Source organism: Chroicocephalus ridibundus, chromosome 4 (assembly GCF_963924245.1).
Source record: "Chroicocephalus ridibundus chromosome 4, bChrRid1.1, whole genome shotgun sequence".
NCBI lineage: Eukaryota > Metazoa > Chordata > Aves > Charadriiformes > Laridae > Chroicocephalus > Chroicocephalus ridibundus.
Genome location: NC_086287.1, coordinates 91,007,545 through 91,028,711, shown reverse-complemented (window position 1 = coordinate 91,028,711; position 21,167 = coordinate 91,007,545). Strand labels below are relative to the sequence as shown.

The window sequence follows — 21,167 nt, the reverse complement described above, 5'->3', positions numbered from 1 at the left end:
GGAGTGATTTTTCTGTGTCTTTCACTTGCCCTATATGAACACCAAATAGAAAATGCATTCCAAGCTTTTTGTATGCACATAGTCTAATTTTGAATAGTCATCTCCAGTGAGTCAGCACCAGTACTGACAACCTGAAGCTGAGCACAATTTTCTCTAAAAGCACTTATTCGAGATTTAAGGAACCTAAGTGACAAGCATATGATTAAGTTCTTTGGCAATCAGCTCCAATGGTTACTTGTTTGATGTTTCAAATTATGATGATGATTACCTCTCAACTATGTATAAATAAGGAAATAATAATTTAGTCTATGAAGCTCATATATAGACACCAACTTCATAGTGACCGTCGCAATGTTTTGGAACCCAGTTAGTTCAAGATCAGGTTTAAAACGTAGGTTAAATTCAATTTGATTATTGAATAGTAGATGGAACTAAGTCACAAATTAGCAGCATTTGCAAATTTGATTGCATTGTCCAAGGAAATCACAGATTAACACGGGGCTCTTCAAATCCTTCATGCACCTTTCAGAACACCGTGAAAACGCTCTATTTTGGCACCTTAATATTGCAAGACTGAACCATACTCTTATCAGGTTAAGAAGCAAACATGTATTTGCAGAGGGGTGGAAATTACAATGCAAATGAGACTTTTTCAATGGCGGAATCCTTGGGCTCTTTGATAAAAAGAAGCATATGCATCCAATGATAAATCTTACTTTTGCTGCCCTGAGAGGACGTTGCTTCCAAAGAAGATAGTTATTCATTGTGCCAGTTTACAGCTGGTCACGACCCATGCTGCCAATAACAGATGTTTTGACAGTGGTTAAGCTTCTTCACATGGTCTTTGGTGAGCAGTGCCCAGCAGCACCATTCGAAGCATTCAAAGCAACTTGTATCTCTAGAATATTTTAGCAATGAATTTCGTCAATTCCCCAAACTTCTGGCATTTTAGGTTGTGCCAACTGATGGGGATGAGATGCCCTAGATTTACAAGCCCCTCCAGCTGAGAGCTGTCTGAAGTTAGCCCAGTTTGAAAACTCTTTTTTGGAAGCAGATAAGAACTCTGCAAGGTTTCACACTGTTCCAGTGGAGGCAGGAGGTACAGATGGAAGTTTACAGGCAGCATTATCTGCGGTGATACAGAATTTGTCTGAATCTTAAAAATTAAATCTCTAGCTGGCATTTTGTTTTCTGTGGAAAACTTGGTGGGAAAAGGAGAATTTGGGATGAACGCTCCCTATTTCAATCTAGCCAAACACAATAAGTCTTCCAAGTCTGCCGACAAAGTGATGAATCAAGTCTATACCGCATAGTTTCTTCCACTGGATATACATTATTTTTTACTAAAATTATCTAGCCTACATCCTGTCTGCACAACATACATTGAATATTACTGCTATATCAAAAAGCTATGATACAAGAATCATCACCTAGAGATCATTGACATAGGTCAACTTTCATGATTAACAGCCTCTTTTCTGTTTTCCTCCTGTAGCAGAAAAATCTTTGTCATATCTTGAACATCCAGGTAAGCACAGTGCTCTCATCACCCTGATAGGGAACAACAAGGTCCTGGGGTCTCCAATCCTATTAGCACAGAAACATTCTTTTCCCAAGGTCTAGAAGAAAGAATAACAGAAATAAATGCAACCTATTCGACTAATGACTATGGAGTGATTCGAGCCTCCCCAAATAGCACTGTGATGGGAGGTTTCAAAAGGTAGCTTGAGAGGAGTTCACTGGCAGCTGGAGTGGCCTGCTTTGAGGACACACGAGATTTAAGCATATATTGAGACATACAGTGCTGAACAGTGATTGACGCACAGACCAACAGAGAGATGGTTGGGAATCGCACAGATGTGGAAAAGGTCAGGAAAAAAGCAGAGGTATGCTAAATGGATTTATTGCTTTCGGCTTTAAGGATACCTGTGGTCTCCATCTCCCACTGTCCAGCTCCTTTTGCCAATGCTCATTTCATCTTTTCTTGAAAGAAAAATATTTGTAATAAAGGAAAATGAAACATCCCTTTTGCAAGTACCCATTGTGTACTTTTTTCCTGTCTAGAATGTCACAGAGGGAACATTCAGGACCCTTTCATTTTCTCACCTGTAATTTATGTTTTCTTAACCATACATTCACAGCACACACAGCCTTCTTGAACACAAACAGTGCTGCAGCCTCAGCTGGATATGTTTTGCTCTAAATAGGTAAGTATTCATTTGGTCCTTTTTATTAATAAGATGGATAAAGAATAAACTAAGGATTTTTCTATATCCTGACACTGAATTCTCTCTAAGCTATTTGGAGAACACAAATGACTACAAGTTTGATGGCCACGTTCCTCAGTTTATGTGTCTGAGCACCAAGAATTAGGAGGGAGATCAAGACAGGCCAAGGAACTACACTCGTGCTTTGGACAGAAAGATGTGCACGCACACCATGATGTCTGTATACAGTGAATGAAGCCTCTCACACCTACTTTGTATGGGCTGCAGAGATTACCTGAACATGAACAGCAAATGTGGCATGTCCCAGTGGCACATCACGGTTATTGTGCCCGTGAAGACTATCACTGTAATATGTTGATGGAAGGGGAGAAGCATCATGCCTAGCACAAATGTACTCCACGGTCAGTCCAGGAAAGGAGCAGAAAGTCCAATGCAGCTATGCAGCAAGAAATAACTAGAGCTAACTCTTGCTGGGATTTCCAGAATTCATACAGTTCCTTCATCCTGGGCATAGCTAAGGCTGTGGTATACTTGGAAATTCTTGAGCAGCAGCTTAAGTTCTTCAATTCCAAGCAGACCAAATTTTTAATGCAAATAAGCGCAATTCCCACGAAATACAGTTGACACCAATAAGATAAATAAGCATTTGGTATTATCTTTGGTTTAGATCAAAAAAGCTTTTCCACTGGGTTGAATGCTCATTAAGTCAGGACATGTATGAAGAAAATTAGTTTATTAGCAATTGCGCTATTCCTCTCTCTTAAGACTGCTTCCCCTTCTTCTGTAGCAAATTCTACATAATATGCTAATATATCCGCATCAAAATTGCCACACTGAACTCTTCCTAAGGAGAGCAAGCAAGTACACTAGCAATTAATTGGATCCTAAGACATTTCTAGATACAGATTTTTCAACTGAACTTGCCACTTCTAGGGGAAATCATTTTAAGGGACAATAAATTTCATTTTATTTCTATACGCAGCAGTACGATACACTGCAAGCAGCCACCCTTTCTCCCCTCTGAAGGGAGAAAAATGCTGTGCTTGCAGGTAGCTGGAAACGTATACTGTTCCTTGCTTCTGAGTAAGCTCATAATTAAAGCAGAAACATGAGGAATGATTTCAATGGATCTGTAAACTTCAAAAAGGAGGAAAAAAATATATTTGAGGTTAGAAAAAAATCTTTCTTAATCTGGCTAATGCTACTTTGGTGCTGATGCTGATCATTATATTTATTACTAACTTGGGGGACATTCCAAATTGTTGACACTGGACTTCACTTACTAGAAAAGGAATCACTTTCAGATATTCAGCTTGGTGATTGATATGTAGATACCCAATTTTTAGTGAATTAAACCATGTTGTATCAATTTGATGGTCTTAAGGATTTATAATAAAACCCTAATGACATCTGATTAATGCCAGCATAGGCTCCCTGAACCTTTCAATATTCCTGTTCCTTTGGAGCTCAGATCATGGCAAGCTGATTACCCCCCTGATTATCCCGAGTAACTGGGGTCAGAGGTTAGCTAGCACCACAGAACACATCTAATTCAATCAATTCAGTTAGTGAAGCAGTTGGGGAAAAAAATTATTCCAGTTGCTGTAACACTGCATTAGAAAAATTGCCCAGGATTTCTCTGCTCCATCTGATGAACATTTTTTGCTTAATTTCTAATTTAATATTCTGCTGGGGTTTGAAACTTCAATTACTCATGATATCTTCACTCCAAGTCAGGGGCATTGAGCTTGGAGGGGGAAAGGAAAACCAGAGGAAGGAGAGCTGCCTGTATTGACCTGTGTAATAACCTTTCTCACAGACACACAATCGTAGCTCAGTTGCGGTTTTCCTGGCTACACACTCCAGTCATGGCTCAGGAAAGTCCTCTTGGCTCTCCTCATTTGTCCCTCTTGCCACTGCCAGATTTTAGCTCTCCTTTTACTTTTGGTAGGTTAGCTGAGTACCGCCTCATTTGTCTTATAAGCAAAGAGACTTTGATCACTTGTGATATGCCACAGTGCTGTATTCAGCCAGGCCAGCACCCGTGTGTCTGCTCAGATGGAGTTTGTGGGAGCCCATTAAAGATACCAGCACTGTACTTCATTCACCTGAAGCAGCAAGTACTATGTCGGGGCTGAAATACAAAAAAGGACCTCTTAGTACTCCCTGAAAGCCTCAAGGCACTTCTCACATGAATACAAATGCCCAGCAGCTCAGTTTGACTCCTGCTAGTTAGTTTTGCACCCTGTATAACAATCCCAAGTCCGCTGATACACAATAAAGATATTCTTTCTCGTGAGTCCCGAGGCTACTGCCACCACCATTGACTCTGCCTTCTGACCCAGAGACGGCGTGGTTACCACAGTTTCAGCAGACTAGTGATGATGGAGAGCTTTCATTGCACTTCAAAAGCATTCAGTGCACATCAGTCACTCCCACATCAATCAAGACATGGGGCCACTGCTGCACAAAGTCTGCACCAGCCATGATACTTAAACTTAGTTCTGCTACGTATGGGACCCCAGTGCTGTCCCAGTCATTAAGGGCTAACTGCAGCCTAGAAAACACAGAACAATACAGGAACTGTGTAGCTCTGCAATATGGTATTGTCACTGCTAGTAACAGGCCATGTTTTGAGTTTGCAAGGCCTCAATCCTCAGGATGGAGGTTTGTCAGGCTTGCTAGGCCTGAACTCTCCTTGGCCTGCCTACAGCTTTGTTTTACTTGGTTTCACTGTAACAGTAGTTTTTTACAATTTATTTTTACTCATTTATCTTTCTATGATGCCACCAAAGTTTCATAACTCTCACGCAATGACGCGGTACAGAGAAATACAGGCCTCATATGATAAAAGAGAAGTGGTGTCACAGGGTGCCGTACAGATAAGTACAGTCACAGGATAACACGACGTGAAGCACAGGCTTGACACTGGAGACCCCAGGCTATAAAGCTCACCAATGTTTATTTAAAGAAATGCAGACCTTGAGCTGGACAAAACTGATTTTAAGGGCAATAAAGAAAAAGTATCTAATAAATGTAAGAGACATCATATATAGTAAATTTGGATGTAACCACGGAACTTCAGACCAACAAAGAAAGAGCAACAAGTAAAAAGCATGTTAGCAAATACATAAAAATGACCCTAAATGATCCCAAAGGGAGGAAGAAGAAATGATCAACGTGACCATCACGCTTGTTCTGGCAAAGGACTCCAGGTGCTGACAACTTGCCATAACACTCCTACACAAACACTGGAATGAAACCACCAACTTCATGACCCAGAGGGACCGGGAAACAGTGAGAGTAACAGCAGGAAAAGAGGCAGAAGCTAAGAAGGATGTGTACAACAATTTTATAACTGTCGTAATATCATTATTGAAAGAATTTCTGAATAGAATATTTTTTTTTCCTGCAGCAATTCAATCTGGATTAATAATGATTCTTGGATGAGGATGGACTTGGATTAGTTTTCAATTTTACTAACAATAAATTCTTGGCTTTATATATAAGGCGGACTTCCCCTTTGCCCATCAACAAGATTTTGAGTATAAGAATACAACACCAGGGTTAGCTGTTATTTGGAATGCTTCTTTAGAAATTAAAGCAACTTTCCTGAGTAGAATTCTTTAATAAAGGGAAAGAATCCTACACCTCCGTTTTCCCTGCAAGCAGCATAAAGTTGCAATTTAATCTTCTGCTTGCCCATGGAGAGGATCCATTTTCTGTATGTTCCTTTGGGGTTCTTTGGAATGAAAAATGCTATATGGTTATAAAACATTCTCTTAATGAAACTCGCTCTGAACTAACTCTGGAATTGATGAAACTCCTCCTAGGCCCCTGCGTACATTTGCCCACAGCACAAAAATCTGACACAGCTGTCAGACTCCCTTGCCTTAAGAGAAACCCAAAATAGGAACTGCAGGATAATTGCAGGTCAGAAGTTAGGTGTATTAGCAGAGAGATGTGAAGAAGATCACAGTGTGCTTAAACGGGACATAAAACTCCCTATCCAGTGCTTATAGACTCTCATTTGTGTATGAAATATCCACAGCTTGTTCTATAACAAAACCCAAAACAAATAAAACCACCCAAATGATATAACTGAATTTTCCATATTAAACACAAAACCACATGTACAGAAGAAAAAAAACAGCAGCAAAACCTCATCACATCAAAACGCTCAAAATATATACACTTTTCTCCTCCTGTGGTGAGGATGAAAGAGGAGGAAACCACATATAGCAGATGTTAGTTTTGTCACTTACTCTGCTACTGGAAAAGAATCGTGGACAATAAAGGCAATTTAACGTTGCGAAAACAGCAAAACTGTGTTGAGATGTGTTAGAAGTGGTACAGTGTGTAAGACAGAAGCAGGAATTCTTCCATCTGCTTGGCACTGGGGAGTCCCAGCTGTATTATAGAACCCGATTCCTGCCCACAGCGTGGAAGGCAAAGAGCAATTGGAGAGGCAGATGTCTAAAGCTCATGGTGTTGAAAAAATCTGCATAGCAAATGCGCACAGGGTTGGTGTAGATAAAAGGACCGCCTATGTGTCACCTTCATAGCGCACAAGGCCAAGAAGCGATGGGCTTTAGTGCAGGCAAGGGAAATTCTCATCAGGGATGAGGCAAAACTTGCTACTGGCATGGTAGCTGAAGTACTGTAGTAGAATGCTGGGAGATAACAGAGATTGGATCTTCAAAGCTCTTGAGTGAAAAATAAGCAAATTCTGGAAATTATACAAATAGGAGGGAGGGACTTGAGGACATCTTGAGAACCCTTCCCCCAGATTTCACAATAAGCCCGAGTCCAAGAATCCATACAGAACAGAAAGGGGAGCTAAACACTTTTGCATAGTTTTCTAACGTTTTTAAGGTCCATGGTACTCATTAACTTCCATGAAGCACACTGGATTGCAAAAATATTTTTTTCTGTGCCCAAAAAGAAGTGATAGGAAGGAGTTCCCTGAGATTCCAGTCTCAAACTCCCCATCATACAAGACTTCATTACGGTGGATTTGGTGCTGACTGCAAAATCACATTTGCCCTCCCTACTGTAGATAAAAGATAAAAATTATGCCTCTGGCATTTGCTTTCCTAATGGTCATATTCTCTTTTTGGCAACGAAACATAAGAAAAGGAGAGAGGAAAACAATTATGATCTCAATTTGGGGAAGGACTAAAAGGGAACAGGAATGGCAGAACTAGATACCCAAATTTAATTGTTTTGAGACTGTCTGCAATGTGTCCACTATAAAAAAACCCCAAACACCTGCTCCAGTTACAACTCCTCCATTCTTACCAGTGAATTAACAACTCTTTCCTAGCAGTACCACAGGGACAAACTGCAGGGAAGGTTTCTGAAGAAAATCCTGCTTTTTTACAAATCTCAAACATTACTTCATCATTTTCCTGAATTGTCTGGCAAAGAGGTATTTAAAGGCCTGCATTTAAATTCCAGAGCAGCTATGAAATGAAGAAAGCAGATTGATTCACATTCTGTTCCACTACACTCTTTGCCAAAGTGATTTTTATCAGAGAAAAAAAAAACAACAACAAAACAACTGAAAAGCCACAATCTGAGTCTGAGAATTCTGTTGTCAACTTCAAGCCACCGAATATTTTTACCATTTACTTACAATCTAAACCCTCAGAAATAGGGTTTACAGAAGAAATGCTGCCAGAACCCCTAGGGCATATTATCCACTCATTCCTCACACGGAATTAGTGCAAAATATCACCCTTACATTGCCCACAAACCTTGCCAACAAATAAGAATGGCGATAGGCTGAGAGCACGCTGCCTGGGATTTTTATACTGATTTTTTTTCCATGGCAACGTGTCTGTTTCATGAGCTTCTAAGCCTCCATAATTTTATTCCATCTAATCTCTGCATTGTCTTGTTTTGTTTGCTTATCACTTCCAGGGAGCACCTGCCACGCTCCTAGGCTGCCTCAAGACAAATAAAATGCATCTTCTTGAGTGGCTGGGGCCAGCTGACCTGTCTTCCTTAGCTGCAAATTTCACTACAATTACACCCAACCTTCTCACCTCTCCCATTTACCAAGTCATTATTTGTCCCTTCCTCGGTTTTTCCCACCTTGTGGCTAAGAAATTGCGTAGCCTCCACTAGCATCGTAAATGCCAACCAAAAAGATTAAATGCCGTTGTGTGCCACCTCATTCTGTCACACAGAACAGATAGTGTCCTCAGAGTCCACCTGCCAATCTTCAGTGTAGATGGCAAGGGAGTCTTCCAATCGGATCCTGGGTGTTCCAGTGCCTAGGTTTTGCTGAATAGCCTTGAAGAGATGGGATTTAAATTGTATTGAGGATATTAGTCTAAAGCGAATGAAGTGGAGAGTATACTTCTCGTTTATATCCCCAGAGTGATAAATGTGAGAGTGTAATTTTTTTTTTCTAAGGCAAAGAAAATGGGAAACCAACACGGATTTCAGACACATGAGAAATAGCTTATGAATTTAGATGATAGTTCAGCAGAAATAAATTGTACATCTGTTCATTCATTTTAATAAAGCAGGGAAATGACACACTGCTGGAGACCTTTGAGAACGCTGGTATTTTTAAATTATGATCCTATAATAGTAGCATTAACATTTGTAATGCTGCCCATACTTTATGAATTTAAGAAAAATAAATTTATGGAATAAGTGAGATTCAACCTATAGTCTGGACTCTGGGCATTTAAAAGTGAATACAGTGGTTCCTGAATACTTAAAAATTATTCAGGAAAGACATTACAATAGCTTTACTATGTAACTCAGATAACCCTCTGTGGAAGTGTTGACAAACCATGCTTATTATTTCTGAATAAATAATTCAGATGTTGAGCAGGTAGCTGAATGAATTTATTTCTACTGACTGGTACCTAATGTTTGCATTTATAGGCACCTGCAGTTTAGTACTTCCCTTTGAAAGGATTCTTTTGCAAAAACATACTAGATGTAGTTCTCAGCTGTACGTACACATGGAAACACATACCACCTTCTGCTGAATTCAGGCAGGAATATTACCTTTCTCTTGCATCTCCCATAACACAAAAATGAGAAATGGAAAAAGTTATGAGCCGAATACAGTTGCTTCATTGTTTCTATTTTACCATTATTTACAAAGATGGCATACATATTTTAAGAAGTAAACAAGTGAGACTGCAGAGGATGTCAAATTTTAAAAGCTTATGCTTCGATTTTCCAAACTGATCACGATGGAAAATACTAAATTAAGAGTTCAATAATAGCTGTCATGTTTCCTTTAAAAGCACAATTAGTAATATCATTAAAATTCCCTTTTAATTGATTTCATTAAAGCAATTCCTACTAAAGAGAATCTAAAACTGATTAGTTGCTCACATATTGCCTTATTGATCAATTGAGATAATCTTCATTCAAGAAAAGGGAAAACAGGCAACCCTGACATCCTTAAAAAGTGCCAAAGTCCAACTGAAATCAGACGTCAGAGTCTGAGACCTCTTTTTATAATCCACCCTACACTCTTACCAACTAAGATAGAATCATAGAATCTTCATGGTTGGAAAGGACCTTTGAGATCATTGAGTCCAACTATGCCAAATAAGTCAAGAGTGCACGCTTAAATATTTAATCGTCCTAAAGCAAAGACTTCACAAAGGCTACGCTGGAACCCAATATCGCTAAAAGAGGTACCTTACTGCTAACACCTATATCTATATCTACCAGCCTGGGAGTGTGTTCGTGTGCTCTGTACTGCTCACTGCAGTTCCAGCAGGCAGTCCAAAAACAATCTCAACAGGCGGTCTAGGTAAACAAGACTTATTGTAATTTGGTTCTCTCGTGAATACAGAGGAACTGAAGAAAAGAAATACCTCTGGGACACAGAAGACCCCTAGGCGAACACTTACCACTGACAGAAACTGTACAGATTTATTGATTGGAACTGCATTTTAATCATATGGCTGGAGGAAAGAAAACAGTTGCTGGAGACTGCCAGTCAGCCCCAGCATGGGGCAGGATAAAACTGTTTCTGCCATTAATATCAGGCAGCGGCTATGTTAGAGTAAAAGGACATTAAAGAGTTCAACATCTGCAGGCAAAGTTGAATTTATTTACTCATGGCTTCAATTATTATTTAAGATGGAAAACTTGAAAAGGTCAGAGCTGCTACCTTAGAAAGCATGCCCTTCATTTGTCTCCAAACATACACTTTTTTCTTAGCTTAGTTCAACACTGAACCAATTAATCAGGTACAGTGCTCTCTGTTTTCAAATGCTAGTTGTGTTATTTTCAAGCAGACAAGTAAAACCAACCCAAATTTCATTTTTGTTTTAGTCCATACTAGAAAATGCAATTTGAGGCGAATAAAACATCTGGTCCTCAGCTTAGGTAAGCAAACATCTGTGGGCCTGTGTTTCTATGTATATAGATATGCATATGTATAAAATCCAGATTTACATTATAGTCTAATCCTGCATTCACATCTCCATGGAGCACTGTTTGGATGGGAGCCATAGCTTGGATACAGGCAGCTAAGAATATCAATACTGCAGAAAAATCTTTTTCCTTGATATTATTTCAGCAAAAGACAACTGTTGGTTTAGATTTAAGCGTATTTAGCAGGCTTGATTTTTCTTATGTATCTTTTGAAAGTTTCTCACATAACTCCTTAGATTTTTCAAACTTTTTTTGAACTAAAAGATTGCTTTCAACCCTTTAAACTTGTTGAGGACAGCAGCACTCTCCTTACCATCAGTCTTCTAAATGAAGAAAAATCATTGATCTAAGAACATCTGACAGTACCACATAACGTATGGGCACTGCTGGCCTCAGTGACTGAAGGCGGTCAAAACAAATGAGCTGAGGAGGAGGAAATAAAGCATAAAAAAAAAATAAAGCAAAAAAATGTGATGATGTGTGGAAGCAGACAGTGATGGTACTCGATTTCTAGAAGGCAGGCAAAGAGCGTACGTGGACTTCCGCGACTCATAAGCAGAGTTGGTTTAAGTCATGAAAACAGAAAGATGGTTCTCGAGGGAAGCAGGCAGCGAGCGGGTGAAGAAGCGGGGACAGCATCAAGGAATGGAAAAAGGAAGATCTTCCAGAAATAATAGTATAGGAACAAAATCATGGGAACAGAAAGAGGATCATGAGATGACAAAGGTCAGAAAGATAGCTTTTTATGAGATACTGGAAGAAGAATTTTCCATATAAAAAGGCAATGGGCAAAGTGACAAAAATAAGAACAGGGAGAAACGGGACCTCACACTCGGCAAAAAGTCAATGGGTACTTCACTGAAATTAGTTTTGGTAGATCAGAGGCAGGAACTGGAAACAGGAGCAGAGAGGCATTTAAGGGATGCCTGTTGTTCAGGCTCTGAGAGTCAAACGACAGACTCAAGGAGTTTGGAGAGAAAGGAGAAATTAAAGTTAATTGTTAAAATTCAGAGAAGGCTCCTTACGGGCTGCTGACTAAATAGTAGGCTTGAAAGGGAGAAAGACCAAAAGATAAGAGTTTTCTTTTTGGTTGGTTGGTTTGGGGGTTTTTGTTTTGCTTTTAAAAAGAGAATGATGTAGCAGGCAGAAGGGATTTTGAAGGATGATGCAAAAAGACAACGATAAATTTCAACACTGGGCAAATTAAATATCAAGAAGACTAAACAAGTAAGTAGCTGGAAGAAATCTTCCACAATATGCAGAGAAGTGAAGAAAACATTCTAAAAAAGCTGCATCGAGCTAAGTGGAAGAGGAGAATAGGAGTTAGAACAAAAACTCAAAACGACTGGCTATAGAGCAATAGTGTTGGAGGGAAACATAGGGTCAGGTAACCAACTGGGAGTCAGGGATTTTTCATAATGGGGTCAAAATCTAGGATGGGGAAGTAAGGATAACATCAATATTCTGTGTACTGTTAGGATTATACTTTTTCTTGTGACATATGGACTAGGAACACAGGGAAAAACATTTGTAAAAACAAATAAATATTAAGTGACTGTTAGACAGCCGGCTAGAGAAAGGGCTACCCTTTAAGCAAATAAGCATCTGGGACTCTAAGGCAAACAAGTCCTGGAAATGAGCCAAAGTGGAAAGTACAAGGATATGAATAAATTACACTCCTGAGCCATTTTCCTCAACAGAGACTATAACTGCAAAGAGTTCTGTATGAATCCCCTAATCTGTTTTTTTCTTAAATGTATCAACACCGTTTTCATTCCAGTAAGTTCAAGAGACGATCAGCCTTATAGAATTTTATTGCTTTCCAAATGAGTCTCTTTCATAGGCACTTACTAACAATTTTCCTTGAATAAATGTACAGCTCCTTTTAGCATGTTGATTTTTATCGGTTCACTATTTTAATGTTTCAGAGCAGAAGGAAAAAAGATATTTTGTCTAAATAATCCTGACATTTTGATTCGTATGCACAGATGGTTAGCAAATTTTGTAGTAGCCAAATCAGTTTTAGTGTTGCTGACAAAAATCTTAAAATCTCACATGTCACTGAAGAAATTGATAAACTGATCACAAAACTCATTCCACTCCAGTGGAATGACCTAAGCAGTCATATAACTATTATTTTTGTATGAATATACTTCAGCTTTACAAATCCCTTCTGCTCATATAAACTGCAACTATGATACCAGCTCGCACATATTGTGTAACTGCTATTAAATAGGGTTTTGTCTGGGGCAAATTGAATATGTTAAGATCTATAGTGTGTTATCTTGTTTAATCCTACTTTTAAAATAGAACTCCTACAGATGCTAGAGGCATACTCACAGTGTGGGTTTCTTAACTCATGGGATTAGAGTGATATTTTGCTACACATCTAACAATTCCTCTATTTGTTATTCCTCAAATCAGCTGTGCTGTGTCAGACAAGGAGATTTAGACTTCTTGGTATTTCTGTTAAGATTCCACGTTCTACATGTGAGGAACTGTAACCCCTTATGCATATAAAATGAAAGCCCCTTCAAGCCACAGAAGTTTTTTGCTGGCTGCACCACAAAGGTAATACCTGGTCATCTGTTCCCCAGTACCCGTCCACCAATTTACACACTGCCTGGGCTGAATGAGATAATGATGATTTAGGAGCCACTCTGCAGTGAATACCATGTATGGAAACCACAGTGTTTCCACACAGAATTTAGGATTTCAGTCAATTGGATGTTACGTAGACAAATGAGGTCTCCCAGTACAGAACCCAAAAGTTAATTTGAGAAAAGAGATGGATACATTCTTTCATATCTTGATCTGAAAACAATTGTGTGACGTTTCTTTGAAGTCTGGGTGTCACCTACCTCCACTCAATGTTGAAGGTGGAACTCCTTGGACAGTTAGGAGGGACAACATGCTATAAACCACTCTTGGTGAAGAGTGAAATTAAAGGAAATTTCCATGGAGTGGTTCAGCAGCACATTCAGAGGAAAAAAAAATTAATTTATCAGGCAAAAGACTCCAGTTTTAAAATTGACATTAAAACTGAAATCTCTAGAAAGCAGCCCTAATTTGATTTGAAGGCAACTGCAAAATTCCAGCTGGAGAGAAGTTTAATTGGAAAATCACACAGCCATTCCTAGCAATGACTGCTAATAATTATGTTTATACAGCTTCCCTGAATAAGTGGTCCAAGACTAGGTCTGGAGACATTACATTATCTCTGTTTAGCTTGTGCTTCCCTCCAGAGCCTTTGTTTGAGCCTTCCGTCCTCTTTACTTTCTCCTATCCGGTTACTTACCCAAACGTATTTGTGCTAGATGTAGTCAAAACTCTTACTGCTACTGTTTACTTTGTAATTCAGACCTTAATATCTATGGTAAAGTTCACACTTCATAGACCACATTGAGGAAGCACATTAACCTTCACTTCTTGTAGAAGAGAGCAATAAATTGTGGGTTTATGTCTTTTTTGTTGCTCGCAGTGTTTGGATAGTTGCTGTTAGCGGAAGCAGATGGAAGAAGTCTTCAGAGGATAGTCAGCATTGGAATGGTTTTGTGGTGAGAATTTACCAGCTGTAATGAGAATTGCTGTTATTACCACTGAGTTGCTGCTGACCTTCCAAGCATAACCAAAGGGTTACAAAAGGCAAGGACTCACACAGAAGTTTGCATCAGGACTGCTCAGATCAGCTCATCATAACAAATCAGGGAAGCTAAACAAAGGGCAGGAAAGGAACACAGAAAATGAGAAAAGGAAAGGACTGGCAAAAAAACAAGTTTACTATGTGAGCTGACTTCGAGAACAAGAATGCTGGGAAAAAATCAGCTCTGGAGAAGCAGTGAAGTGCCTTTGTGTTCCTCCCCAATTTCACACTGTTGAATGATCATTTCTATTCATAGAACCTTTCCTGTACTTATACAAGTGTTTCTCAGCTGCTTTCAAATTATAAAGCAGGCACTCTGTTGTTTTATGTACCACTGAAATGTGTTTATCTGGAGATTAAACAGACAACTTCATGTATTTCATGACCTTGGTGGAAAGAAACAAAGCATTGAACTCGCCCCTCACAAGCAAAGATAAATGCAGAAGTCTGCTGCCTACTGCTATGCAGTGCATCCAGCTCTAATTATGTGATAAGTGGATGGACTCAGTGTTAAACATATTTTGCAAAAGTTCTTGAACAAAGTGCTTACACCGGTTATGCAGATAGCTTGCTGAAAGCCACATGAATACAAATTATTATGCACACAGTATGAATCTGGATGACTACAGGAAACACTGGTCGTCCAAACCCTGTTTTTTGCTGAGCAGTCCTCTATTTCAGTCAGTGCACAGAATGAGCGTATTTGTTCTTCTTTCTCTCTCTAAAATGATCGCATTCTCGCTTGTAATGCTAGAGCAGAGTATTTGTTTTTAAGGTCATTGGTAATTCAATCCTGAGCGGTGCTGAGCATTTCTCATCACATGAGAAACCTCAAACCAGCTAATCCTGATAAGAACTGACACATAATATTGAAGAAGAAGAAAAAAAATAACAAAAAGGTAATTTCATTATTCAGATAGCCAGGTTGTTTAAATAAGTCTTCCAGATGTCCTTAGTTTGGTACCACCACAACACGACTCCGAAATATTAACTAACATTCTTCTTGATCACAGGCATTTTTCAAAGTTATTTGAAAGTGATTAGGTTTCCAAGATAGACAGACATTTGGGATCCTAATTGCACTGAGAGTCAAAGCAATCTATGCTCCTAAAACCAGCTTATTAAACCCTAGTGGGAATTAGATGTCTTCACACCTATTTCTAAGTCCAATAAGCTCTTATTTTTTATCTTTGACATATAACATCATTTTTGGGGGAAAAAAAAGAAGAGGTATAAACGCCTATGTTATTTAGATACTTAGATTACTAAACTGCTTCTGTGATTTTGAAAATCTTTTCTGCAGCTCATTGCAACTGAGAAAACTTTGAATGCCTTGGACTTTAACACAACTGAGAGCAGTGACCAATTATTAACCATGCGAAATTGTACCGTTAATGGAACTTTACTGAAAATTTCAAATCCCGTGCTATTTTTGCAGTGAGAATGAAATGCTCACAGTCTTGACTTAGAAAATAAAATATTTATCACTATTTAGATACTTGTTTCACATGGATTTAATACATAGCTTTTCATTTGACCAATAGATACTCTCTAAACTAAATTAATAGCTACTTTGCAAATAGACTCCAGCAGAAACACGTCTACATCTACATCTTTGCCTCGGCTTAAGCATGGAAGAACACAAGTCAGTTATGGGACAACTTGATCTCTTCTGTTTTCACCAAAACTGCTAAGTCAATATTTGTGGGGAAAAACCATGAGCATCACAGGTTTAACACAAGAGTGAGTTATTTATTTTAAGAAATAGAGAATATATCCTGAGTTGCAAAGTTGTCGTCTTCATGCATGATCCTGACTATACAAGAATAAAAAAGGTATTAAGGGCATAATCTGTTCTCCATGAGGGTAACAGAAGACGTAACGATTTAATGTTCTAGCAAAGGAAAGTCAGATCAGGCTATGCAGAAATTTTCATTGTTAAGATTTGTTCAGGAACAGAATGCGGAGCCTTTTGATTTTCTATCTCTGGCTGTTTTAAGAACAAGTGAGATAGATCTCTTACAAGGATGACATAGCAATCCTGCAACTGATCCCGTTTCCTCTATTTTTCATGACCAGAGAAATTATCTTTGAATTCTGCCTTTCACATGTGAAAAATATACCAAGTAATATCTTTCAGTTGTTTTCAAGGAGGCTTTTGGGCACCTGGAGCTTCAGATACGTCAAGTGTGTTAGTGAACTGCTACAAGAGTATAAAGTGGAAGTAAAGCTGAGTGAAAAGGTCGGTGCAAATATCTGTCTAGTGTAGGGGGGTTTCTGAAGGGTAAGATACGATTCAGGAGCCTTGCTAGCTGTATTTACAGCTCTAGAAAAAACAAGGATGGCCAAAGAGCTCATCTCTGATGATCCCCAGCCATCATGAAGCTGTTCTTTATGCCAAAGTTTACTAACAGCTGTAGAGGCTTTGTCCTGCTCTGCTGAGTTTCTGTATGAACTCTGCTTTCTCTGCATGTAAATTGTCTCATAGACCAAAAATAGGAGCCAAATGGAAATTCCAATATGTATTTTGCTCATGTGATTTTGCTAAAATGGTTTTATCCATTACACAAAACTACTTTTTGTGACAGAGCAGTACTGGAAACAGGTTGCTCCAATCGAATAGGCTGCTAGAATTTGAAGACTGGTTCCCATAACGTAGCACAGTTTTATTTCTTAACTGTTAGCCTGGCAATGGCTGCTTCTCATCTGTTCAGATCTGCTTATTGCCGCTCAAGTCCCTCAAGGCCCGCCTGGCCTTCCAACATCCAGCATGAGAGAATGGTACATGAAATAGGAAAAAACCCACTCAGCTTGTCCTCACCACCTTGCTGAGCCACACTGGCAGCTCCTGCTGGTCTTTTGCCTCTGTTCAGTCTGGTTTACGCACCGACTTCCCTCTCACCAGGACAGTGAAAGAGGGCTGGTACCCTGGCTGTCCTCCCGAATTGTGCGTTAGTCAAAGGACAGTACTCTTTTGCTCAGTTTTGCGCACAACTATGGTCCTCAGTAGTGATTTCTCCAAATCAGATGTCTAGAGCAGGGAGATACCATCTACCATTAACAGATTGTTGGTGTCCAAAGATAGGGTTCGGTTCACTGGCAAGACCCATGGAGAAAGGAATAAAGTTAAAAGGTTAATAAGGTTCATCAACATTTTCCCTGTAAGGCAAGATAAGAAGGACCAGGGTTGACTTTCACATCACAGAAGAAGAGGTGGTGAGATCTGTTGTTCTCAAATGTGCACACTGAATGGAGAGATCTGGTCTGTGTTGGTAAGGCATGCCTAGCATGGAAAATAACAATAGCAGGTCTAAGAGAGAATTTTTTGTAAAAGAAGTATGAAAAAGAGAGCCAGGAGGAACCTTAAAAGTTCTTTTAGCTCAGTATTTGGTCCTCAATATGATTTAGCCAACACCAAGAATCAAGACAGGGACTCTCAAAGCTACAAGTGTGTTTCTCAACAGCCTGAGCTGAAAAATAAATCCCTCCAGATGGTGCTCTGAAAGTCTCATATCCTCTTTGAACCATGAGCAGACGGAGATACATATTGTACTCCAGGGGCTGTTTTACCCCAGTGGGTAGCACAACTAAATCAGAAGACAGTGCTGGAAGTCATCATAAATCATGGTGACAAGCAACCTATTCACTTACAGGTCTCTATAGGAATTGATGAATCATTTATTAAAGCACACATTAGTCATTTATTACTCTTCTATAAACCATTTATCAGCAGATATTCAAAATGTGAGCAAATCATATTTCTCACTTAAGACTCACCACTAGTATATCTCCAATTTCACTGTGGTGATCTTTTGTCAAATTACACAAATTGTATTCTGTTCACAGGAGGCAAGCTTCTTTATTTAACTGGTAAATTCATTTCTAAGATCATACATTCCTAAAATCTAAGCTAGGATAAATTTAAGCTAGGAAAAATGTTTTCCCAAATCTTAAGTCTTCTGCTGTGATAGAATTCTTCCTATTTTACTTGACTATTTTTACTATTACTACTTATTTTACTTTAAAAGTCTCAGGGAAGATCTGGGCAGAACCATGCCTACAGGAACAGACAAAAGAAAGTATTTGCCAGTTTGTGGCTCCCAGCAGACGCTGCATTGCTAGTTTTTCATAACGCTTCAACCACGGTGACATTAACTGTAGACTAAAATCACTGTTCTGCAGGCATACAACACTGCACTGGTCTGTCACCAATTGTTAAAGTGACACAAGCAAATAATTATCATTTTTCTTAATGTGCTAGATATAAAAACAATACTCAGCACCATTAGCATTCACTTGGTCTAACTCATTCCCACACAGTTTGAATATCCTGCAGCACACAAACCAAGTATCAGATTTTCCAGAATGATCAATTCCTGCTCCTCGCTTTGCTTCATTTCTTACTTTCACATAAGTAATCCCTTGCTGCTGAACAAAAGTTGAACTAAGCCTTTAACTTGCTTGAAAGGAAATGCCAAATTGCTCTTTGTGATACAAAATACACACTGTATTCAGTAATAATTCACAAAATTAATTAAAAAAACTCTTTCATATAATAGAAATAAGGTTGTAAATTTAAAAAACTTCCTGAAAAAGAGGCCGCTAACTTTACAACTATCTCTATTTTCATTCTCTATAATTTAAACCTGGCACAATATCCCGGCCATTGTGACCTTTTAAAAGGTAGACCTTGTTACCTCACCTGCGATTTTTGGAGGAGCTCTTAAAACATTGCTCTTTGAGGCATTAAAGATGAAATTATTTAAACCCCTGGAGGGAACAGGGTGCTGTTTGCATGTCTGAATGGATTTTTTGCACTGCTCAGAGCCTATTATGAACAGTAAGGGTAAGTATATATGTGAAATAAAACAAGGCAGATATTTTGGAGGTGTTTAGAGTGATGGGGCAGTAACAAAATAATTAACTGGGCTGAATCCCACAAAGCAGTGTCTCATACATTAACCCATCAAAGTACGTGACACTTGCTTATAACCTCAAGGGCTCAAACTATTCCTCTGAAGTTAATGGAAGTGCTATGCTGGATCACAGCCAGGCTTGCTCAGCTTCTTCTGCGATTATGCTCTGACACACCATCAATGAATATTTCCCTAAGCAAGAAGGCCACAACTGCATCAGAATGGCACGGGTGTGGTATGCAGGGGAATAAAATAGCTGATGGAAGAACGGATTCACTAGATAAATACTTCTTCTTCCAGCAGGATCTACATAAACCCAGTAGAGGCTACTGCAAAACTGTGTACAGCAACAAAGGGGCGTTTAGACCTTTCTGAAAACATCAAGTAAAGCCCATTAATGAGCGTTTTGAATAGCTGTGTTAGGACCTGACCTCCAAGGAATAAATATAGTAAATAAGAGTACACAGAAGTGTACCATTGCTTAGGGGTAGATCCATAAACTTGTTTCTGGGGGAAAAAAAAAAGAAAAAAAAAGAGAGGCAGAGACACGCTCGTGCATGGCTGAGATTACCTTGCACTAAGGACTCAAAGAAATATCTGTTAACGCATACAAGACTTCTTGGAAATAGAAAATATATAGAAATATAGACATTTCCAAATTTGGAGAAAGCAATGAAAAAATCATTAATTTTCTGTCTTGGCATTCATTGAATGGTTTGGGTTGGAAGGGACCTTAAAGATCCTCTAGTTCCAACCCCCTGCCCTGGGCAGGGACACCTCCCACCAGACCAGGCTGCTCAAAGCCCCATCCAGCCTGGCCTCGAACACCTCCAGGGATGTGGCATCCACAGCTTCTCTGGGCAACCTGGGCCAGTGTCTCACCACCCTCACAGTAAAAAATTTCTTCCTAATATCTAATCTAAATCTACCCTCTTTCAGTTTAAAACTGTTATCCTTTGTCCTGTTGCTAAACGCCCCGATGAAGAGCTTTCATTACAGAACTCTCAACACCAGCCGTCTCACGGGTGGTGAACTGAAGCTAGGACAAAACGTGTTGCTTTCCTCTATGTTCCTGACCATCAAAAGCCCTAAGACAGAACGTAGGCAGGAGGGAATTCTCTATTTTCCTCCGTATGAGCAAAAGGAGAAAGTTACCACTAGCAAACTTATTTTACAGGTTCCATCCTGCTAACCAACCTCTGTATGACATCTCTTGACACAAATTTTTACATTGTTGTTGCATTTTGTGTTGGAAATGATGCATACAAATTTTTTAATGTAAAAGAAGAAAAGAGCAGCTTCAGAAAAGTCTGTTGCATTGAGCTAAAAAGATGTCTTTAAGTATATTTTCAGTTAAGGAACATTTTTATATTTAGAAGCAAGCTAGTTACAATTACATACACCATTTTGTAGAACACAGATGGCAAACTCTTACCTCCTTCTTAGTAAATTCTGGTGGATGGTCGTTTTTGTCATCAATAAGAATAGTGGCAGTTGCTGTGCCAGTTAGTCCCACATCAAGACCGCCCATATCCTTAGCTTCTATAACTAGCTCGTATTTTGGGGTTTCCATAGTCTGAAAAAAACAACAGAAAAGGAAAGCTTAAAAAAAACCAAAACCACCCCACAACATATTACATACTCCTTTTAATTCAAATTAAAAGAATAAATTAAAAGAATCTAAAACTTATTTTGAACTAATAAAACATAGCACAGAAATGGATCTGTTATCACAGTGTTTTACCAAAACAGCACAGCTTTCTATGAGCTTCAGCTACTACAGTGGAAACCTTATTTGAATACAGTATGAAGGAATACAGGTGAATATCGGTAAACAGTACACATTCTATCCTGTTATTTAAGGAGATTAGGAAAGAGGAAAGAAATTAAAACATATCTGCTCTTTAAGAGTAAGCTCTCACTTCAGTGCACCAATATTTAGCAGCTTGCTTCATC

At 39.0% G+C, this 21,167-nt stretch overlaps 1 protein-coding gene across 2 annotated transcripts in view; it reads right to left on the bottom strand.

Annotated features, from left to right (window-relative positions):
- CDH13 (cadherin 13) overlaps positions 1-21,167 on the bottom strand; it is a 501,672-nt gene that overhangs the window by 74,953 nt on the left and 405,552 nt on the right. For both annotated transcript variants that reach the window (XM_063334708.1, XM_063334707.1), the window contains exon 8: positions 20,647-20,787. In XM_063334708.1, the coding sequence (XP_063190778.1) occupies positions 20,647-20,787 (141 nt within the window). The remainder of the gene's footprint in view (positions 1-20,646; positions 20,788-21,167) is intronic.